We start from the raw sequence: 19,246 nt of genomic DNA, 5'->3' as shown, positions 1-19,246 counted from the left end.
CACATTTATAAAATCTTATTTTATAACTTGAATGTTGGCCTCAAGTTTACTAAGGACACCATTAAGCTGCTCGGCACTTTCCTGCAGCCTTTTTTGTAGCTGAGCATTCAAGCGCATCACTTCTTCTCTCACCTCCTTTTGAACTATAGTCCTGACCTCAGACTTTGGTGTGGAACCTGAAAAAAAGCAAATATATATACATACGTTAAGTTAATCTTTATAATATTATGATTTCATTTAAATAAAATTAAGTCAACAAAAATGTTTTTTTTTTATTGTTTGCCTTCTTAAAAAACACCTAAGTGGCAGTTGTGGCCTTCTATAAATTTGTCAGAACTGTATACTGTACACTGTCAGTAAAACGTTTGTAAACCGTCAAAAGATTGTATAAAAACTCATGGATACAATCAGAAATGTGACCCTGTCTGTAAAAACCCAGCTAGTCTTTTTTTGTGATTTATACAAAGAATGTAAAGAACATTCTGTGATATAAGTTAATATAGACTGAGTTAATATATTGCCATGTCAAACAATGAAATCTATAGTGAAATTAAAGTTTGAAATCAAACTTAGATGCTTGATATCTCATAATCAGGTTTTGAGACTTCAGCCTGGTTTTCACAGACTGGGTCACAAATATTTAAACCAGTCCGAAACACTGTGCACGCAATTTACTAGCATTTTGATATGTGCGTGTGTTTATACGTGTGTGTGTCTAGACATACATTTTAAATATTTGTGTTAACATGAATTTTAATAAAGCAATTGACCTATTACCTTGTTTAGGATTGTCTGTCTCTGTTGTCTTCATTATTGGTGTTGCAGCACTTTGTTGATCTTCATCCATCACTATCTCCCTTTCAAATTCTCTTGCATCATCTGCAGCAATTTCTTTAGATAATATTTTACGGTGTATGATTCAAAAATAACTTGTATGGAATAAAATATAGGATGGCAACTTGTCAAAAGTTATTTTACCAGATCTGGCAATTTCCTCTTCACCTGTGAGCTCAGGTATTCCAACATAGGACAATGATAAATCCAAATGTACCTTTATCAAGACAATGAGGTGCTTTAATTCATAAACCTAACTTTGTTTACACCATAAATTAGAAGTTAATTCTAAGTTTCTGATAGACATAACCTCACACATACCTCTGGTGTAAAAATGTATTTGTATAAAAAATAGTGTCTTATATATGTGTTGATAAAATTGGTTAAAATCTCTGTCACTTGATCAGCGTTGAAAAGATCAATACTGAAGGGAGGCCTCTGTATTTAATGAGGGGAAAACAAAATAGAGATTTTAAAAGAATGTTTATGCTCTAAATTTGTGACATTTTTAAACGCAGTTACCTCTGAGCAGATATATGAGACACTTACTCTGACTGAATGACAAAGCAGAAGTTCACTGCAGTAGTTAAAACAGTGATCTGTGTTGTTAAGGGGTGTTTCTGGAATAGTGAAAAGAAGAGATATATCTCATATAAAGATAAAATTAACTCTTTAGTAACATGATTGCCACACACAGAACAAACCTAACACCTGTGTTAAACTGATGCACATTCTTGACAATGGAAATGAGAACAGAAGTTTGTTCCCTGTTGAAATGTTTCTCCTTGCATAACAACACTTGATTTGTGTAGAGCTCGAGCAGTATTCTCCGCTTGGGCTCAGGCACATCCGGGACCAATGCACGACATAAAATCCTAAATGAAAACAAGCAAACAATGGGCGTTCACGTGAGGACAAGCAATGTTCTGAACATTGTGCATCAATTATTGATTGTAGTGCAGTAAGGTTTGGCTGTTCTTTCCCTCCCACAGAATATGATATGCAAGTAAATTTACTTTCTCAAGTGACTTGTGTAGGCAAGCAACATTATACACAATATTCAGTACGCAAAATGATAGACAATACTGTATATAATAATACACTTGTGTTAAAGGTATAGTTCACACAAAAATGGAAATTCTTTCATCATTTACTCACTCTCAGATTGTTCCAAACCTGTATATATTTCTTTGTTCTGCTGAACACAAAGGATGATATTTGGAAGAATGTCAGTAACCAAACAGATCTCTTCCCCTTTTTTTTCCTTTTTTTTTAAATTTTTTTTTTTTGGTTTTAATTGGGGATGAGATCTGTTTGGTTACTGACATTCTTCCAAATATCATCCTTTGTGTTCAGCAGAACAAAGAAATATATACAGGTTTGGAACAATCTGAGAGTGAGTAAATGATGAAAGAATTTCCATTTTTGTGTGAACTGTCACTAAGTGGTATAACATATATTTGTGTAAACCTTTCAATCTCTGGTATAGACTTGGTCCTCTCAAGCTCTTCTAAGTCACTCTGCTTTAGATCTGCCCTAAAAAGTAAACAAGAATTAGAATTATTATTATTATTATTTAGGTTTATTTGAAAGGGACCATGTACAATTATAAAATTAATGTTTCCATATCATGCATTGTACCGAATTTAGCCCACGGGCTAATTTCCATCCGCATTCCCTCAGCAGGTAAACATAAATTTAAAACACACATATACAGTACATATACAATACACTAGAGCAATATAATATAGTTACTTATACACATCTCGCCAGAGCAATAAAGAAAGATTAAACATTAAAAAAATCAATGGTCACAAATTTGTGTTAATTTAAAATAAGATTTCAATTTTAATTTAAACAAATTAAGGTTTTGATGTCTGTTACTGGCTATGATCAAAATTAAATCTATTTTTTTGGAACTTACCATAACAACACTCGGGCTCTTGGAGGCTGGGGCACCTATACAAACACATTGCTATTACTGTCTACTGATAACTGATACAATATCATAGACAATTTAACCTATTATTGATCTCAAGTTGCATGATATGAAAACAGAGCTTATGTCTTACCCTAATTTCCTCAAAAGGCTTCATTTCTAATTACTCTGAAACGTGTATGCTACCAGCAAACCCTTGCTGACATACTCTACAACTGTCTTATGTAAAAACATAAATCTAAACCACCTGTATGTGTTGTGCTGTGTGTTGTATAGTATCCTAGCAACTGAGAGACTACTTCACACGAGGAAGTCTGCTATGAATGATTTCAATTAAAATAGTAGTTAACAGGTACAAATACCAAAACAGTCAAAAATAGAAATATAATTGGTTTAAACTTGTTTAAAAAAATACATTTGTTGTTATTATTAAGGAATTAAGCAGTAAAATAAAGCTAAGACCGACATTTGAGACCTTTTATTTTATAAAAGTACAACAGGAAGTGACATTATGCACTAGCATAGCTTGAAAGCGTTCACAGCCGTACGTTTTTCAAATCATTCACTTCAAGCAAATTCACCAGTGAGCAAATGTCCAAAAAGGTACGAGTATTACAAACAAAGCCTATTTTATACAGACTGGCCTGTCCCGCACAGCGCACAACACTTTTATTTTGATAGGCAAAATTTTGTTCCGTAGTCCCCGTCATCACACATCTGTCGTTCTTCCTGTTTTTTTTTTGGTCCGCACAGAGGTTTGTTTCAATGTGCAGAGAAATAAAAAACACAAACAAATGTTGATTATACAACACCGGACTAACTTAAACGTTGTTAAATTACATAATACTTCAAATTATAACATAATGCAATGTATAATTTAATACTTGTAGAGTTTTGAAGGGTATAGCTCGCTAGCTAGCCTATAGCTACGATCATTTGTTAGCTAACGTTACCTCTCAAAAGCGCCATTGGTACCTAGAATTCATAAACATAATGTACATTTAAATGTAAAAAACCGTCTGTGGTGCGTTTAAAACATCTGTTATAGCTTCTTGAGTTGTTAGGCGACAGAAATTTGTAGTGAGTTTTATACCTTTTTTGTCGCAGCCGGTGGTAGCCCACATATAGTGTATATCTCATACAAGTAAATTTGTAATTTAGTATAAATCATGTAAATATTTTTCATAATTGAACTCTATAATGGATCTTTTCTGTGTGTATGATGAGTAAATTCACGAATTGACAGTTTTAGGCCTGTGTGGGGATTGTTATCTGTAGAAAATCTCTTCACTGTGTCTGGTCATATCAAGTAACATAGTGATACAATGTATTTTAAAATACCTCCTGTAATTCAAACGTAATTTATGTTTTTTTTGTACGTTGTATGTGTTGTAGTCCTGAATAATATTTGTTCAAAGTCTAAAATTGAATGTATGTTGTAGGGAAGCATGTCTGGCACTGGGGGTGGGAAGCGGACCTCAGGAGGGGATAGTCCCCCTGGTCCGCCTGAAAAAAAGACGAAAAAAGAGGAGAAGACTACTACAACTCTTATAGAGCCCATTCGGATCGGAGGGGTTTCTTCTACGGTTAGTGTTCTACTAATAAAGCAGGATATTGTGTATCTGCCAGTTTAAATGCATTATTGTTTGTTCGCTTGCAAAGTATATTTTGCCTAGAATTATTATTGCAAAGAATTCACTCAAGACAAGCATGTATCTTGGAGGTTTTATTTCACTACTGTGACAAATCAACCTTGCATCCCCCGGTAAAAGCATCATGACATGTGCTGTCATAAACTAACCCTCTCCTGACTTTTTCAACAATGGTTTCCACTTCGGTTTGTGCAGGAGGAGATGGACATGAAGGTCATTCAGTTCAAGAACAAGAAGCTTTACGAGCGCCTTGAACAGAGACAGGCTTTGGAAGATGAGTTGAGAGAAAAGATTGAGAAGCTGGAGAAGAGGCAGGCCACAGATGACACCACCCTGCTTATCGTCAACCGCTGCTGGACTCAGGTTCACATCTCAGTTTTCTTTTAATTTGTCTATTTATTACAGTGGCCTTTCTCAACATTAAGTATTGCATATGTTAGTTGGTTCCTATTCTTTTGCTTTCTTGCAAGTACCGGTGGGAGCAAATATATTTTAGGTGCTGATTTGAACCCATCACTTTTATTTGTCCATTCCACAGCTGGAGGAAAATATTCATGACTTGCTGCAGCGTGTAGACCCTAAGGATCCCCCAGCACCTGTCCAGACTCCTGCCACACCTCCTGTCCCTGCAGATGTGCCTCTCGCAGCTGCCGCCCCATTGCCGGCTCCTGAACCTGCTGCTCCATTACCAGCTCCAGTGGAGGGAGAGGACGGCCTCCCCCAGCCTCCTGCAAATAAGGGTGAAGAACAGAAAGAGCTAGCGCAGGACAAGGAACAGGAACAGCAACAGGCTGACACTGAGGAGAAGCCACCAGAGAAACCAGTGGAGGATGGAATCCCTGGTAAATGTTATAATGAACTTCCCCATGGTGACCCATAACCGAAATGTGACCACTGCATTTAACCCATCCAGTGGGTAGTGAACACACGCACTGCAAGTCAGACGGGGGTTGCTCAAGGTCACGTCAGTCGCTACCTGCTGGCCCTGAGAATCGAACCGATGAACCTTCTAACCACTAGGCCACAACTTCCCCATGTATAATATTCATGTTCATGTTATTTGTTAGATGTTCTTATAGATTTTGTCCCCCACTCTATTCATCAGCCTGACATTCTCTCTGTTCTTCTATTTCATAAAGACTAAAAGACAAAAAAAAGTAAAACTGATAATGATAGAATACTCTGTCTTAAGGTCTCATAGCTATAAAACCTGTTCAGACCTATTTGTACCATTCTCAATTTTTTACTGAGTCTGTTTTGTGATTTGTAGCTCCTCCACCGCCTCTCAGTGAGAGTGCAAAGTCTTTCCTAGCCATTCTGGATAACAGTAGTGAAGAGGAACTCGCCCTGCAGCTGCAGGACAGAATGCAGTTCAGCAAGGGGGCTGTAGCCTGCGTGGTCTGCATCTTTGACCGTCTGCACAACAGCATTGAGGAGCTGTGCTCTAGAGTGAAAACAGCCGGTAAAAAGATTTTACAGTAACCGTAAAGAGCATGTTTGCAGTGTGTCACTTTGGCTTAAACGCTGTGTGAACAGACAGTGAACTTGTGCGCTTTGTTGTCTTACTAGTTTGTGAGGATGACAGTCAGCGAGAGATAGTCGCCACAAACCGCACACTTCTAGAGGAAAACAGTCGGTTGCAAGACCTTGCTTCCTCTCTTCAGGGGAGACACCACAAAATGTCTTTAGAGGTAAACATCTTTTGGATTTTTTGGGTGGTATTTGTTATAATTTTATATTAGGTTAAGTTAAGACTTACCCAGCTATTAATGTGGGACTATTGCAGTTTTAAGTTCTGTTATCTTGGCCATCCTTAAGACCAGTTCTTGCCTTCACAGTATAATGAACTAGTGGACAAAGTCACAAGTTCCGAGACTAAAGTGTCTGAGATGGAAACCGCTGTGGAGGACCTGCAGTGGGACATCGAGAAACTTCGTAAGAGAGAGCAGAAGCTGAATAAGCATCTAGCAGAAGCTCTGGAGCAGGTCAGCTTGAGTTCTTAGAAAGTAACAGTCTCTTATCCTGTTTGTTAACTGTAATGCTGAGTCTTACATTTTTATTGATCATCCCAAGGTGGGTGCTTTCATGTTTATGCAATATAGTTTTTCTGAATTTTCTTTGCCATTCAAGATCCATCAGTGTATGATGTGCTAATGTATTATCAGTACTTCCTTTAAGAAAGGAAATTGACAGATGAACCATTATTGACAGTAGAGATATGCTGTAATATTCCCTTACTATGCTGTAAAATATACAGTTACAGTATATCATACGATGTGATAATATTCTTGTTTGTAGGTTTCTGTAGGTTCCTTGCTTGCTTGTTTGTATTATTAATGTAACTATTTAAATACATTTTATTTCATTTTTTTTTTCAAGCTTAATTCAGGCTACCATGCCACTGGCGGTTCTGGTGGATTACCTGGTGGTCAAATCACACTCAGTATACAAAAGGTAAAGCATATCAAAATTAATTTGTTTGTTGAAATAATGTAGACCCTGTTCTTTAATCTATTCCAATCTGTGATTGTATGTCAGTAATAAGTATTTCTGTATTCTCAGTTTGAGTCTCTGAATGCAGAGCTGGAGCAGAACCAGGAGCTTGCCAACAGCCGTATGGCAGAGCTTGAGAAACTCCAGCAAGAGCTACAGGAAGCTGTTCGGGAGAGTGAGAAGCTTAAGGTGCGGCAGCACACACCAGTCCAGCTTTCTTTATTACGATTTAAAAACCACACGAAATTATTGGATGATAGCGTTTTCTGTTAAACGGGAAATTGCTAGGCACTTGAATTTGTTGTGACCTATTGTTGACTTCTGCATCCACTTAGATGGATCTAAGAAATATACCAGAGGAGGTGTTGAAGGAGACGCCAGAATATAAGTGCCTCCAATCACAATTCTCTTTGCTCTACAATGAGTCTCTGAGTGTGAAGACCCAGCTGGATGAAGCCAGAGCTCTACTGCTCACTGCCAAGAACGCTCACTTGCGGCAGATAGAACACATGGAGGTAAAAAAACAGATCATGGGACATCAATTATTGCTGGTTTTATAATTGTGTATATTTGAGTATGCTTTTTTGCAACAATCGGATGTTATTATTTGCAGAGTGACGAGTTGTCTCTTCAGAAGAAATTACGTACTGAAGTCATCCAGCTAGAAGACACACTAGCCCAGGTCCGAAAAGAATATGAAATGCTCCGGATCGAGTTCGAGCAGAATCTTGCAGCCAATGAGCAAGCAGGTAACGGCACTCGTGCTTTTCATTGATCCCTGGAGACAGATTGACATTCCCAGCAGTGTAGGTCAGATTCCTTAGCTGTGAATTTCCCAAGGCACGTTTGTTTTACAGTAACCGTGGCTGCAGCGAGGAAGTCTGTGGGGGGGTGTATCCTGTCATCACTTTAGTGATGGTTCATGGTTTTGGCTGGGGTTAGCTCTTTGCTCATAAACCGAAACGTCTGTCAGTGTCTGAATGCTATCTGCATCACCATCTCTCTCGTTTCTCAATGTTTCCTCAGGCCCAATAAACAGAGAAATGAGACACTTAATCAGCAGTCTGCAGAACCACAATCACCAGCTCAAAGGGGATGTGCAGAGATATAAGAGAAAGTTGCGTGAGACACATATGGAAATTAACAAGGTATTTATTCAGATCAAATTTTATACATTTTATAAGTTTGTATCTTAAAGTATGCACTATGTATATGTATTTCTGGGTGTATTTTATATGTAGGCCCCTTTCCTGTGGTAAATACACCCTCTTGTGGCTGATTGTGTTAATGCTTTCTTGAAAGATTTTTTTAAGCATAATATCCACACCTTATTACCAGACTATTTTTGGGGGGTATTTACATAATTTTTCACACACCTGGCAGACTCTTATCCAAAGCGACTTACAGTATATTCAAGCTCTACATTTTATCAGTATGTGTGTTCCTAAGGAGTCAAACCCACATCCTTTGTGCTGATATTGCATTGATCTACCAGTTTAGCTACTGTAACACCATATGTATGTTGTCTGTTGTTGTGTCTAAAATGAACCTGTGGTGCTCCTGTTCTTTTACAGTTCAAGTGCCAGAGCAGTGATGCAAGTGCGCAGATGTTGGAAGAAAGCTTGGGTGATGGTGGACTGGAGGTTAAGAAGGAGGAAGACGAGGACCAGGAGGAGGAGGAAGAGAGGAGGAGAGAGCTGGAGAGGCAGCGAGCTCGGGAGAGAGAGAGGGAGGCCGAGAGAGAAAGGGAGAGAGAAAGAGAGCGCGAGAGACAGCGCAGCGAGGAGATGAAGAGGAAAGACTCAGACACGCTGAAGATGCTCAGAGCAGAGCTCAAGTATGTCTTATTTATCAGAAATGATTTATATCAAGCACTCACTGAAAATCATGCTGAATCTAAATCAGGAGTCATAAACATACAGTGGCACTTAAAAGTGTTTGGAAACATACGATACACAAAAATGTGTGTTTGCATTAGATCAAATATATAACTGCAAGTGATATTCATATGAAAAAAGTTAGCTGCTATACGATGTTTACCCCTGCAGTATCACCTCATTCTGAATCAAAGATGAACTTCCGATTTATATCATCATCTCACCATCTGCATTTATCTAACAGAAAAGCTCAGGAGTCTCAGAAGGAAATGAAACTGCTGCTAGACATGTACAAATCGGCTCCCAAAGAGCAGCGGGACAAAGTCCAGCTCATGGCGGCAGAAAAGAAGTCCAAAGCAGAGGTACACAAACCCAGTCATCTACTCTGTGTGCCAGAACCATTATCATGCAGATGGTCCTTCTCTTACTTTTGATGTCGACACTGTCTGGCAGGTGGACGAGTTGAGGCAGCGAGTGCGAGAACTGGAGGAAAGGGAAAGGAAGGAGAGCAAGAAACTGGCGGATGAAGATGCCCTCTGCAAGATACGCGTGGCCGAGGAGACCATCGAACACTTGCAGAAAAAACTGGCTGCTACGAAACAGGTGTGTTCAATTAAACTGAAGGATTGTCAGCGATCTTGGTTGAAATGCATGTGTCATTTGTTATAATGAGATGTGTCGTGCAAGAGTCAATCTGTGCAGTTTAAAACTTGACGGACTTGACGGACGTTATTGCGGACGTTTCAGGAGGAAGAAGCTCTGCTGAGTGAAATGGATGTGACGGGACAGGCGTTTGAAGACATGCAGGAGCAGAACAGCAGGCTCATGCAGCAGCTCAGAGAAAAAGATGATGCCAACTTCAAGCTGATGAGTGAGCGAATTAAATCCAACCAGATTTACAAGCTCCTGCGGGAGGAGAAGGAGGAGCTGGCGGACCAGGTGCTCACGTTCAAAACCCAGGTACGTTTCTCACGTTTAACTCAAACTTGTATTAAATCTAAATTGAAGTCCACCTCTCTTTACGAGGCAGAAAATCTGCACGTAAAAGGGATTTACAAGTTCTGCTTTCGCAATACTGACGTAGCTTTTACTGCTGTTCCCAGGTGGACGCGCAGCTGCTGGTCGTGCAGAAGCTAGAGGAGAAGGAAGGTGTCCTGCAGAGCACGCTGGCTGCTCTGGAGAAAGAGCTCACGTTGCGTACTCAAGCGCTGGAACTCAACAAACGCAAGGTAAGACGGGAAAGAACGGAGACGCCCACCTCTGTTCCGTGTCGTTGACGACCATGACTCAGATTAGCCGCTGTGTAGGGATGTATTTCCAGATGTGTGTTCAGTGATGTGTTTTCCTCTATGGCTCAGGCGGTGGAGGCAGCCCAGTTGGCAGAGGACCTTAAAGTGCAGCTGGAGCACACTCAGACCAAGATGAGGGAAATCCAAGCCTCTGTGTTAGATAATCGTAATGCCCGTGAGAGAGAGAGCGCCAACCTTAAGAGAGCACAGGTATGGGGTAGTTGTGGTGTGTAACACAGATATAAATGGGTTGGGGATAAAATAAGTAAAAACTGTGTTTGTTCGGTTGGTTTTACAGGAGGATTTGTCCAGACTGCGGCGTAAGCTAGAGAAGCAGAAGAAGGTGGAGGTGTATACAGATGCTGATGAGATTCTGCAAGAAGAAATAAATCAGTATAAGGTAAAGATTTGCTGTTACAACTGTTGTTTTGATATGCGCTACAATTCACAAGTTTGGTTGTATTAATGGGATAGTTCACTCAAAAATGTAAATTCTGTCATCAATTACTCCCCTCAAGATGTTCCAAACCTGTATAAATTTTATTTGTTCTTCTGAAGACAAAATTAGAGTTTTCGAGGAAGGTTTGTAACCTAAATGTTCTGGGGCACTATTGACGACCATAGTAGAGAAATAAAACAACTATGGAAGTTAATGGTGCCCCAAAACTGTTTAGTTCCCCACATTCTTCAAAATATAATTGTGTGTTTAACAGAACACAGCAATTTATTCAGGTTAGGGACAATTTGAGGGTGAATAAATGATGTAGAATTTATATTTTGTGGTGAACTATCCCTGTACAATAATAGTAATATCAACAGAAATGTGAAATAATACAAATGGAAGTGTGGGACTTCTGTAGTGACCAAAAACAAATCATAACGGTCATGTATTTTAGCTCCTTCAAAGCAGCCACCCATTGCCTAGATTATAGCTCTGCACACTCTGGGCATTCTCTCAACCAGCTTGAGGGATCCAACTGGGATGCTTTTTTTTTGTTTCAAGGAGTTCCCATATGCTGGCCACTTGTTTGGCTGCCTTTCATTTACTATCCGGTCCAACTCCTCCCATACATAAATTTATTTTTTACTTTAAAACCTTTTTTCTGCATTTAGTATAGGGCTTTAGATCAAGATGTTCCTAAAATATTAAGACATATTTCAGTCAAGTGTATCTAAACTTTTGACTGGCAGCGTAGCTTTATAAAAGATACTTATTTATAGCTACTTCATTTGCTTTTGAAATTTATTAGATTATGCAACTAACTGACGTCTCTCTGCTAGGCTAAACTGCGGTGTCCCTGTTGTAACACCCGAGACAAGGAGACCGTCCTCACCAAGTGTTTTCACGTCTTCTGCTACGAATGCTTGAAGACCCGTTACGACACTCGGCAGAGGAAGTGCCCCAAATGCAACGCTGCTTTCGGAGCCAATGACTTCCACCGCATCTACATAACTTAATTTAGCAAGAACGACGTGATGGACTGAATCCTCCGAGAGGGATGAAAGATGCTGTGGTATTTTAATATGCTCTGAAGGGCCACTTTAACTCCCATCTGTGAGAGGTGGCTCTGATGACCAAACAGACAGTGACAGAATGGAAACTGTTGTGATGAAGTTACAGTGAAAGTAGTTCATGGTCTATAGCACACCAGCAGCGTTCATTCATTGTGGAAAAATGCATCGACTCCTGTCTCCCTTACTGTGTTCTTTAAAGTTTTACAGTGTATTTTCTTTTTACTTTCATTTATTTTTTTACGTGAACGTGAATCGCCATAAAAAAGTGGAAAAGGTACCGAGTATCATAAATGTCAACTACACATGACACACACCTTTAAAGTTCACAGAATATGTTTTGACAATTTTAAGCCTTATTTGATTGAGTCATACAGTAACTCTATCCAATAATGATCAGAGCCAGTTTCTACGGTGACAGTCAGTGTTACTAAACCCTGTTCAGTTACTAATGAACAGATGTGATGGTGTAGTAACTCAATCCAGTAATGATGAGCGCTGGTTTCTATGGTGTCACTTCCTTCAGATGACCAATAAACACGTGATGGGTACAAGAGAGAAGAGAACTGCAGACATTGAAACATGAACATTGAAAGTAAAAAAATAGGATCAACTTTTTAGTTTAAAGACACAGTAAATGATGTAGGTGTTTTCTAGAAATAATAGAAATGTGTACATTCATTCAAAAATAGATCAATAACAAGCACAGTTTTATAAAAAAATTAAGTGCATTTACATCAACTCTGTGTGATTTGATGTCAACCAAGAAATCACAGACATTATGTAATGTGTTTATGCAGTTGTTTCTCCTTATCAGCCTTGTTGAAACTTTTGTGTGGTGTTAAACGATTTGGCATTGCAGGTTAATGTGACAGATAAACATGAGTTTTCATTCTAATAAGCTTTTAATGTTATTGTTGTGAATAGTGCAAAAATATATCGAGCTGTCCAAATGTGAAACCCTGAAATGTTACACTCATGCTGTCTGCCAATACAATCCCGTGAAACATTTCTTTCACAATGTATGTGTCTTAAGTAAATGCAGATGTCTACAAATGCTCGAATATTAGGCGTTACTAGAGAAACAGAGGTGGGGGTGAAAGACAGCATATGCATTCCCTTTTCTTGCCCTGAATATCTATGCACATATTTTCCATTGTATTGCGCAATTGACCTTATGTTATTCTCCCGCGCCCATGATCATCCTAATAACTGTTGTACTGCTTTTTCTCTCAGTCTGCGCGCACTCTGCCAAACACTGAACTGTTGTTTGCTCTCTTGGACCACAGACAGCAAATTACGTAGTTGGGTGGGGTGGCTTTAATGTGCCTTTTTCCCCTCAAACATGTACTGGGGTATGTCTTGTGTCGTCTTACAAAAAGCACTTGTTTTTCACACAACCGACACTGCGTCAACTTTTAAGCCTGAAATTCTTTCGTTTTTCTTAGTAACGTTTCCGCGTGACATCAAATAATCACGTCAATATGAGTGACCCGTAATGTTAAGCAGGTTATATTTCCAATGAATGGAGAGTCGGGTTATTTGTTACCTTTTCGCGGAAACACCACAAAAAAGTAAAAACGAAACCACGTGAACAATAATAAGGGTGTCAATGACGGTTCACGCTCGTATAAACTGCTGTGTCGTGCTGTGAAGACAGATTAATGCTCGTGTCCCAAAGCTAGTGCGCTGTCTACTTAGACGTGATTTTTATCATTCAACTCGCATTTGATGCCCAAAAAACGTTGTCTGCCTAGTAGTGTTAGAGGGATTGAGGCAACCACAGAATCTCAGTACAGTACATAGGAAATGACTCATAGATGAGTTAAACCAGCGCGTGGGTGTGGGCGCTATTAAAACAAGGCTGAAAGTTAGGGGTGGGCCATTCACATGCGCTGCTTTTGCTATGCTAGAAACCCAGTTGTGGCTTTTAATCTTTTGAAATCGTTGTGGGATTTCAATATATGTATAGCTCAATGAATCCCGATATGGCGCGTGCCCTCTGCTGGATTACGTTAGTGGCCACTACGGTTGTGACTGGAATAAACGCGGATACAAGTAAGAATATTCAGATATACTTTATTAATATCTTTGCGTTTCTGAATCTATAATATAGAGTACTCGCGGTGTGAGGTATTTTAGTTTTTTTCTGTTAGTATATAAACTTCAGGATTTTAATGAATTAAATCTGTCCTTTTTCGCTTGTCCTCTGAATTAAATCTGTCCTTTTTCGCTTGTCCTCTAAATCTGTCCTTTTTCGCTTGTCCTCTAACTATGAAAATGTAGAGACCTGGAAACAGTGGAGTTAATGCCGATGCACTGTCTCATTCGTAATAACTTCCTTTACCCGTTACAGTTCCCACCGGTTCCGCATTCCAATGCTCTTATTTCACTCCCGCCTGCTCCATGGGCTGTATTGTGCCCCACTGAGAACGCTGCAGCACAAGAGGGCTCAGGTTTCCACCATGAGCCATCGGTTCGGCTTTTAGTGCCTTGCTTTTGTTGCTTTAGCAATGTTTGCTCTTGAATCTTAAAAACAAGTGAACAGTGCATTGCACCTTATGAAAATGATCTATGGTTTTACCACAGTAGGCTATCCATAGTTAAACTATGGTATTTCTAGTAAAATCACAGTGACCACCAATTTACTCATTATAGGAGCCATAACTTAACCGTGATATTTGTACTAAAACTATGGAAATACAAATAGTAATCGATCTACCAATACTTTTTTTAAAACGTTACTATACTTACTAATAAAACTGTATTCGTAAGGGGCCATTTAAAATGTTTATCTAATGTCGTGTAATATTAAGTGACTACAAATAATATTTAATAAAGGCAAAAACTTACAAGATGTATAAGACTTGTGGATGTAATCATACAAAACCCAAGTATGTTTTGACCATGAACATGAAGGGGTTAATATTTATACTTTATATTCATTTTAGGGTTAATACTAATTATTAAGCTTGTTTTGTTATGCACTACAAAGCGTACAAAGCTTTACAGCTTTTTTCCTAATGTTGCAGCGTGCAGTTGTAACAGAGCAGGACTGTGATTTTAGTTACATCATCGTTTCCAGGGTAACCCTTGTTTGGAAATTCATGTGAGAAACATACAAGTCCACCATCTGCAGTATGCTGAAGTGTAACTCATTGTGCCCCATACAGTTAAGTGTTCTTTACAATATAAGTATATATGAAGAGTTTGGTTCCAAAATGAGATAACTCCGTTTTTAAAAATTGTCAAAAATCATGTTTTGTATTATGTTATCATGTTTTGATTGTGTTTTATTGTGTTAGTTAGCTGTATTTTTTGTAATTATGGCTTAAATCAAAACAAACCAACTGCAGTTTGATTAATTGGAATGCACACAAAAAAACTTAAAACGGAGTTATCTCATTTTGGAACCAAACTCTTCATATGTTTAATGTTATACTACTCATTTATGTTACAGTGTGATTTTAATGGGTTCAGTGAAATGGATAAAAAAAATGCAACCTTCTTGGGTCAATATAAAACTGCAGTTAACATAAGCAAATATTTAAGTTTTGAAGTATTTAAGTTATGGCTTACAGTAATGCATTTACTGTAAGCTCACAGGACATCGGTTAACTATTAGAGGAAGTTGTTTATGAACTAGCATGACTTCATTAGAATCAGCCCGTTTTCTCGAAGTCATGTCACATTCTGCTGCAGGTGATATTAGCCAGCAGATGTTTATCATCTGTAGACCACAACTGTAGGCTTTGTGAAACACGTCTGTTATACCTCTGTTACCATTTTCTTACTTGTACTAATTGCACACATATGTGAAAAACGTTCAGTTCCACAGCTGGATAAACTTTTCCCAAACTATTAGATTTTCTCAGAGTCACTTTTCCATGTCCTCAGTGCTCACGGTGGGACACTTTGCATGCACTCTGGGGCTGCATCATAGTCTGGCTGTCAGCTTAGCCTTGCTTACGCACTCTGAGCATGAGTAATACCATTTCCCCAAGAGCGCACCACCACATCACTTAAACGGAATTTCCCATCTCATTTCAAATGAAATAGAGGCACAAACGCATAAGGCTCTTGAATTTTATTTTCTTGTTCAGATGCAAAACATTAGATTTTTAAAGTAGACACCCCACCTAACCCACCCCTTCTCCGAGGTATCAGGAAATGTGTGCACAAAGATTGTTATTGTTAGTTTCGCCTGTAATGCGGTAGAGTTATTTGACACCTTGTTGTGTGCTCTCTTTGTTCATTTTCGTCAGGTTCATCCCGCTGTGCGAAATCAGAATTTTGGAACAGAGATTCTGAACAATGTGTAGATTGTTCTTCGTGCAAGCAGTACCCAAAAACACCAAATTGTGACACATGTGAGTACATTTATTTATATGAAATCTTTCACACACACATTTGGAATGTGTAATTTTTACATTTTATGTCATTCGTTTAGTATATGGCAAACACCAGTTTACGATCATGAGAATGTACTGCACTAGATGGAAACAGGTCGGAAGAGCTTATATACAGAGAAGGAGTGGTTGGATTCCTTCTGTAAGATCTTGAGGAAAAAGCTGGAGGTCATCCAGTAACATTGTCCTGTGTTTTAAGGCACACCCACAGAACCTTCGGATTCCTGGAGGGTGGCAGCAATTACTAGTTTGTCTGTGCTGGCAGCTGTAATTGTTTTTGGAGCCTTGCTCATAGGAGTGCTGGTACATCAGAGCAGGTCCAGGAGGACCTTACGTGGTGAGATGTTACAGCACAGTTTTTTTACAGACAAACCATGTTTCTGAATATTTGTGTTGTTTTAAATTAACCACATCATTTTATGTATACGATGTAGAGCCGATAGAGGAGACTACAGGACCACTTTATCCAGCATAGGTTCTTTAAAGGTCGGCAATTGTTAACATATTTTCTTGTGCTTACCTCAAAATGTATGTTTCATTAAAAAAATGGTAATTAATTACTCGCCCTCATCTCATTCAAACCGTAGATGGCTTTCTTTGTTTTGATTTTTTTAGAACTGAACACAATTAAAGAAATGTCGTAAAATAATTGATTGTTTTTTTAACCAAACCCATTTGTGTGCCTTCAGGACACTTTAAATATACGGTATGAGTCGCATGGAGATACTGTACTTAATGACATTTTTGCGTCTTTTTGAAGCTTGTGAAGAACCAGTCCCCATTCACTCACATTGTAAACAAAATCTGTTTTGGTTCCAATGCTCAAAAAAAGCCTTCTGGGGTTTGAACAACATAAGGGCGAATAAATGACAAAGTTTTCGGGTGAACTTTTCCCTGAAGGAAATTAAGTCAACAAAATTTGTATGACAACTGTAATGTTGAAACACATTTTTTTATGCTTGCAGCTTTGCGGAAAACCCAAGCTGACAGGATATGAAAATGGACTGTTACTCCAGTGAATTAATATTCCAGTTAATGAATCAATGGCTGGTACCTCAACCACAGTGTCCTATGAGTAGTGTTTGATTTTCTAATTTAGCCTATTACATTGCTAGGCTGTGTAATGCATTCTGAATGGTTATGCCACCATGCACTGAGACCTTGTTATTCACTGTGTGCAGAGTGTGTTTGCAAGCCTTGGGTGCTAAGAGACATCATTTTTGAAGAACATTTTCAAAGCATGTTTTTACATTCCTTTGTTGGAATCCTAAAATGCTTTAGCCGGTGATACTGTTTTTTACACTGTTTTATATATATATATAAATATATATTATATTATATTATATATATATATATATAAGGCCATTTAAACGATTAATGAATCATTTAGGCTACAACCCTTGGTTATGCTGCCTTCAAGTGGTGGTGTCGGAAGTATCGTAGTCGCGTTGACCAGTGGGAAACTCGGGATTAATGAGACACGAGATGTGACGTTGTCGGAGGCGCGTCGATATCCAAAACGATGGAAAGGTTGGTAATGCATGATTTTGCAAAGTTATTTCAATTTTACATGCGGTATTTTAATAATTATATGCGCGATGTACGGATTAGTTTATGAAAGCTAAATATTTTGTAAAATACCGGTGTAAATTACACGTTATCGAAAAAAAAAAAAACATTTCTTTTGTTAAGGGATACATGCCTGCGCACTTCAAAAATGAATAAAATGGATGTTGTAAAGTTAATTAATCCATAAAGTACACAGGGAAACTATTGTCGTGACATTTTGTTAGGTTTACGCTACGTGATCGCTTGTCGTCACAACGAACGCCCACTTGATGGCACGAGCTTCCCAGGCTCACGTGAAGGCAGCATTAGATCTGTGAACTTTAAACAAAAATAACCTTCATTACATATTGTAGAAATACTGTCAAAATTGACCGTTTTCACAATTATGCCTCCATAACAGATTTGGAATGGCATATAGCCATTTGAATGTATTTGTATTCATCATTTGTACAGTGTAATTATATATTTTATAGTGTACTACGGACTGTATAGATGTAGCCATTTTTGCAACAATGTTCTGACACTGACCGGCTCAGCAGCCCGTCTATGGCCTTGAGGAAGATTCTGAAGAGGTGGAAACGAGGACCAGCAGAAACCAGTGGTGTTTTAAAGACTTTTAAAAGAAATGCCATCCTGATACTTAAAGTTCTCTCTGTGCTTAGTAGATAGTTTAGACTAAGCAATGGTACTCAAACTGGGGAACTTGGCCCCTGGGGGGCCCCAAGATGGATTCAGGGTGACCACAGATTTTGTGGCATTTTATGAAATCTAGAAATTTATCATAGATTTTATACAATCAAACATCAGAAAAATGAGACCACCAACCCAAAGAATTGATGTTCCAGCATTATAACTGAATATGTTTTTGGTTGAATTAAAATTCTAAGTTTAAGATTATAAGTCTTTATTTGGGGGGCCGCAAAACTATGCATTCTACACAAAGGGAAACAACGAAAAAGTTTGAGAACCACTGAGCAATATATGAACATGTATCTCCATACATTTTAATCTCTTCTAATTAGTTTATCTTAATTAGGACGGGATAAAATCACCAAGTTTCAGTGTAGCCAGCAATGGGCATTAGAAAATGTATATTTTTATAGAGAGAAGATACTTTGGACTAAAAGTGACTAAAGGGTTGAAACTCATAAAACCTGTCAAAACATGTCCATGTCATAAATGTATGTTTTACTTAAAACGAAGCCAATATTTAATGTAATTAATGTAATTTAAATAAAATTGTATTTATGAATTGTGGTAGTATGTGCTCCTTTTTTATTTCAATTAACTGTATTACAGTAATGAGAATGTTGTATGCTTTGTCATAAGATAATGCAAGGCTTCATTTTTATGCAGTATGTATATGACATGGACATGTTATTCACTAAGAATAGGTTTGGCATGCAGGATAATGCATTATTCTAAAACACAATACCCTGTACCTCATATATTGAGAATCACTGCCATGTTTGTCAGATATCTTAGAATCAAAAAAGTTTGAATCTGTGAAGCATGCACATCGCTGCCACAGTCTTGAGTTGTTTATTCATGCCTATTCCACAGACTGCGGAGCAAACTATTCAATAAAGAGACAAATATTGTACTGTATTCATTGTGAATGAATTTTGTGAAGCCATATGAAGATCTGCCAACACAATTTCGCAATACACAT

The 19,246-nt window shown here is 38.3% G+C and overlaps 3 protein-coding genes across 4 annotated transcripts; 2 read left to right on the top strand and 1 right to left on the bottom strand.

Moving 5' to 3' along the window:
- Positions 1–15: 15 nt before the first annotated feature.
- Positions 16–3,025, bottom strand: cfap119 (cilia and flagella associated protein 119). 2 transcript variants are annotated; one of them, XM_057359142.1, is made up of 9 exons: positions 2,907–3,025; positions 2,759–2,793; positions 2,305–2,370; positions 1,546–1,709; positions 1,384–1,454; positions 1,156–1,272; positions 979–1,051; positions 778–891; positions 16–176 (listed from the first exon to the last, which is right to left on the bottom strand). In XM_057359142.1, exons 1-9 carry the CDS (start codon positions 2,928–2,930, stop codon positions 16–18), a joined length of 825 nt encoding a protein of 274 aa, XP_057215125.1. In that variant the 5' UTR covers positions 2,931–3,025. The 2 variants fall into 2 exon arrangements, with proteins under 2 accessions (XP_057215125.1, XP_057215126.1); XM_057359143.1 differs by having other exon boundaries at positions 778–879.
- Positions 3,026–3,482: 457 nt separating this feature from the next.
- On the top strand, positions 3,483–12,497 carry rnf40 (ring finger protein 40). The gene is made up of 20 exons (XM_057359287.1): positions 3,483–3,528; positions 4,216–4,359; positions 4,621–4,788; positions 4,964–5,267; positions 5,696–5,887; positions 5,995–6,116; positions 6,264–6,410; positions 6,805–6,879; positions 6,988–7,107; positions 7,254–7,433; positions 7,532–7,667; positions 7,945–8,066; positions 8,493–8,755; positions 9,040–9,157; positions 9,249–9,398; positions 9,543–9,755; positions 9,899–10,024; positions 10,154–10,294; positions 10,383–10,484; positions 11,366–12,497. The coding sequence occupies exons 2-20, from the start codon at positions 4,222–4,224 to the stop codon at positions 11,540–11,542; spliced, it is 2,994 nt and encodes a 997-aa protein (XP_057215270.1). The 5' UTR covers positions 3,483–3,528; positions 4,216–4,221; the 3' UTR covers positions 11,543–12,497.
- Positions 12,498–13,263: 766 nt separating this feature from the next.
- On the top strand, positions 13,264–19,176 carry LOC130568911 (tumor necrosis factor receptor superfamily member 12A). The gene is made up of 5 exons (XM_057358137.1): positions 13,264–13,654; positions 15,862–15,966; positions 16,205–16,342; positions 16,440–16,491; positions 16,971–19,176. Exons 1-4 carry the CDS (start codon positions 13,561–13,563, stop codon positions 16,478–16,480), a joined length of 378 nt encoding a protein of 125 aa, XP_057214120.1. The 5' UTR covers positions 13,264–13,560; the 3' UTR covers positions 16,481–16,491; positions 16,971–19,176.
- The last annotated feature ends 70 nt before the right edge of the window (positions 19,177–19,246 follow it).

The sequence above is a fragment of the Triplophysa rosa genome, linkage group LG18 (genome assembly GCF_024868665.1).
Source record: "Triplophysa rosa linkage group LG18, Trosa_1v2, whole genome shotgun sequence".
Taxonomy (NCBI): domain Eukaryota; kingdom Metazoa; phylum Chordata; class Actinopteri; order Cypriniformes; family Nemacheilidae; genus Triplophysa; species Triplophysa rosa.
Note: the sequence above shows the minus strand (reverse complement) of the source record. Positions and strands in the feature narration are given on the sequence as shown.

What these genes read in the sequence shown, in the direction of transcription:
- LOC130568911 (XM_057358137.1), top strand. Translation starts at nt 13,561, where the DNA reads ATGTATAGCTCAATGAATCCCGATATGGCGCGTGCCCTCTGCTGGATT. An exon ending in TGGAATAAACGCGGATACAA is followed by an intron (nt 13,655 to 15,861) that starts GTAAGAATATTC and finishes CATTTTCGTCAG; the next exon opens with GTTCATCCCGCTGTGCGAAA. An exon ending in GTCCAGGAGGACCTTACGTG is followed by an intron (nt 16,343 to 16,439) that starts GTGAGATGTTAC and finishes TATACGATGTAG; the next exon opens with AGCCGATAGAGGAGACTACA.
- rnf40 (XM_057359287.1), top strand. Translation starts at nt 4,222, where the DNA reads ATGTCTGGCACTGGGGGTGGGAAGCGGACCTCAGGAGGGGATAGTCCC. An exon ending in TGCAGCCAATGAGCAAGCAG is followed by an intron (nt 7,668 to 7,944) that starts GTAACGGCACTC and finishes ATGTTTCCTCAG; the next exon opens with GCCCAATAAACAGAGAAATG. An exon ending in CCAACCTTAAGAGAGCACAG is followed by an intron (nt 10,295 to 10,382) that starts GTATGGGGTAGT and finishes TTGGTTTTACAG; the next exon opens with GAGGATTTGTCCAGACTGCG.
- cfap119 (XM_057359142.1), bottom strand. Translation starts at nt 2,930, where the DNA reads ATGAAGCCTTTTGAGGAAATTAGG. An exon ending in TGTGCATCAGTTTAACACAG is followed by an intron (nt 1,455 to 1,545) that starts GTGTTAGGTTTG and finishes TCACTATTCCAG; the next exon opens with AAACACCCCTTAACAACACA. An exon ending in AGAGGAAATTGCCAGATCTG is followed by an intron (nt 892 to 978) that starts GTAAAATAACTT and finishes TATTATCTAAAG; the next exon opens with AAATTGCTGCAGATGATGCA.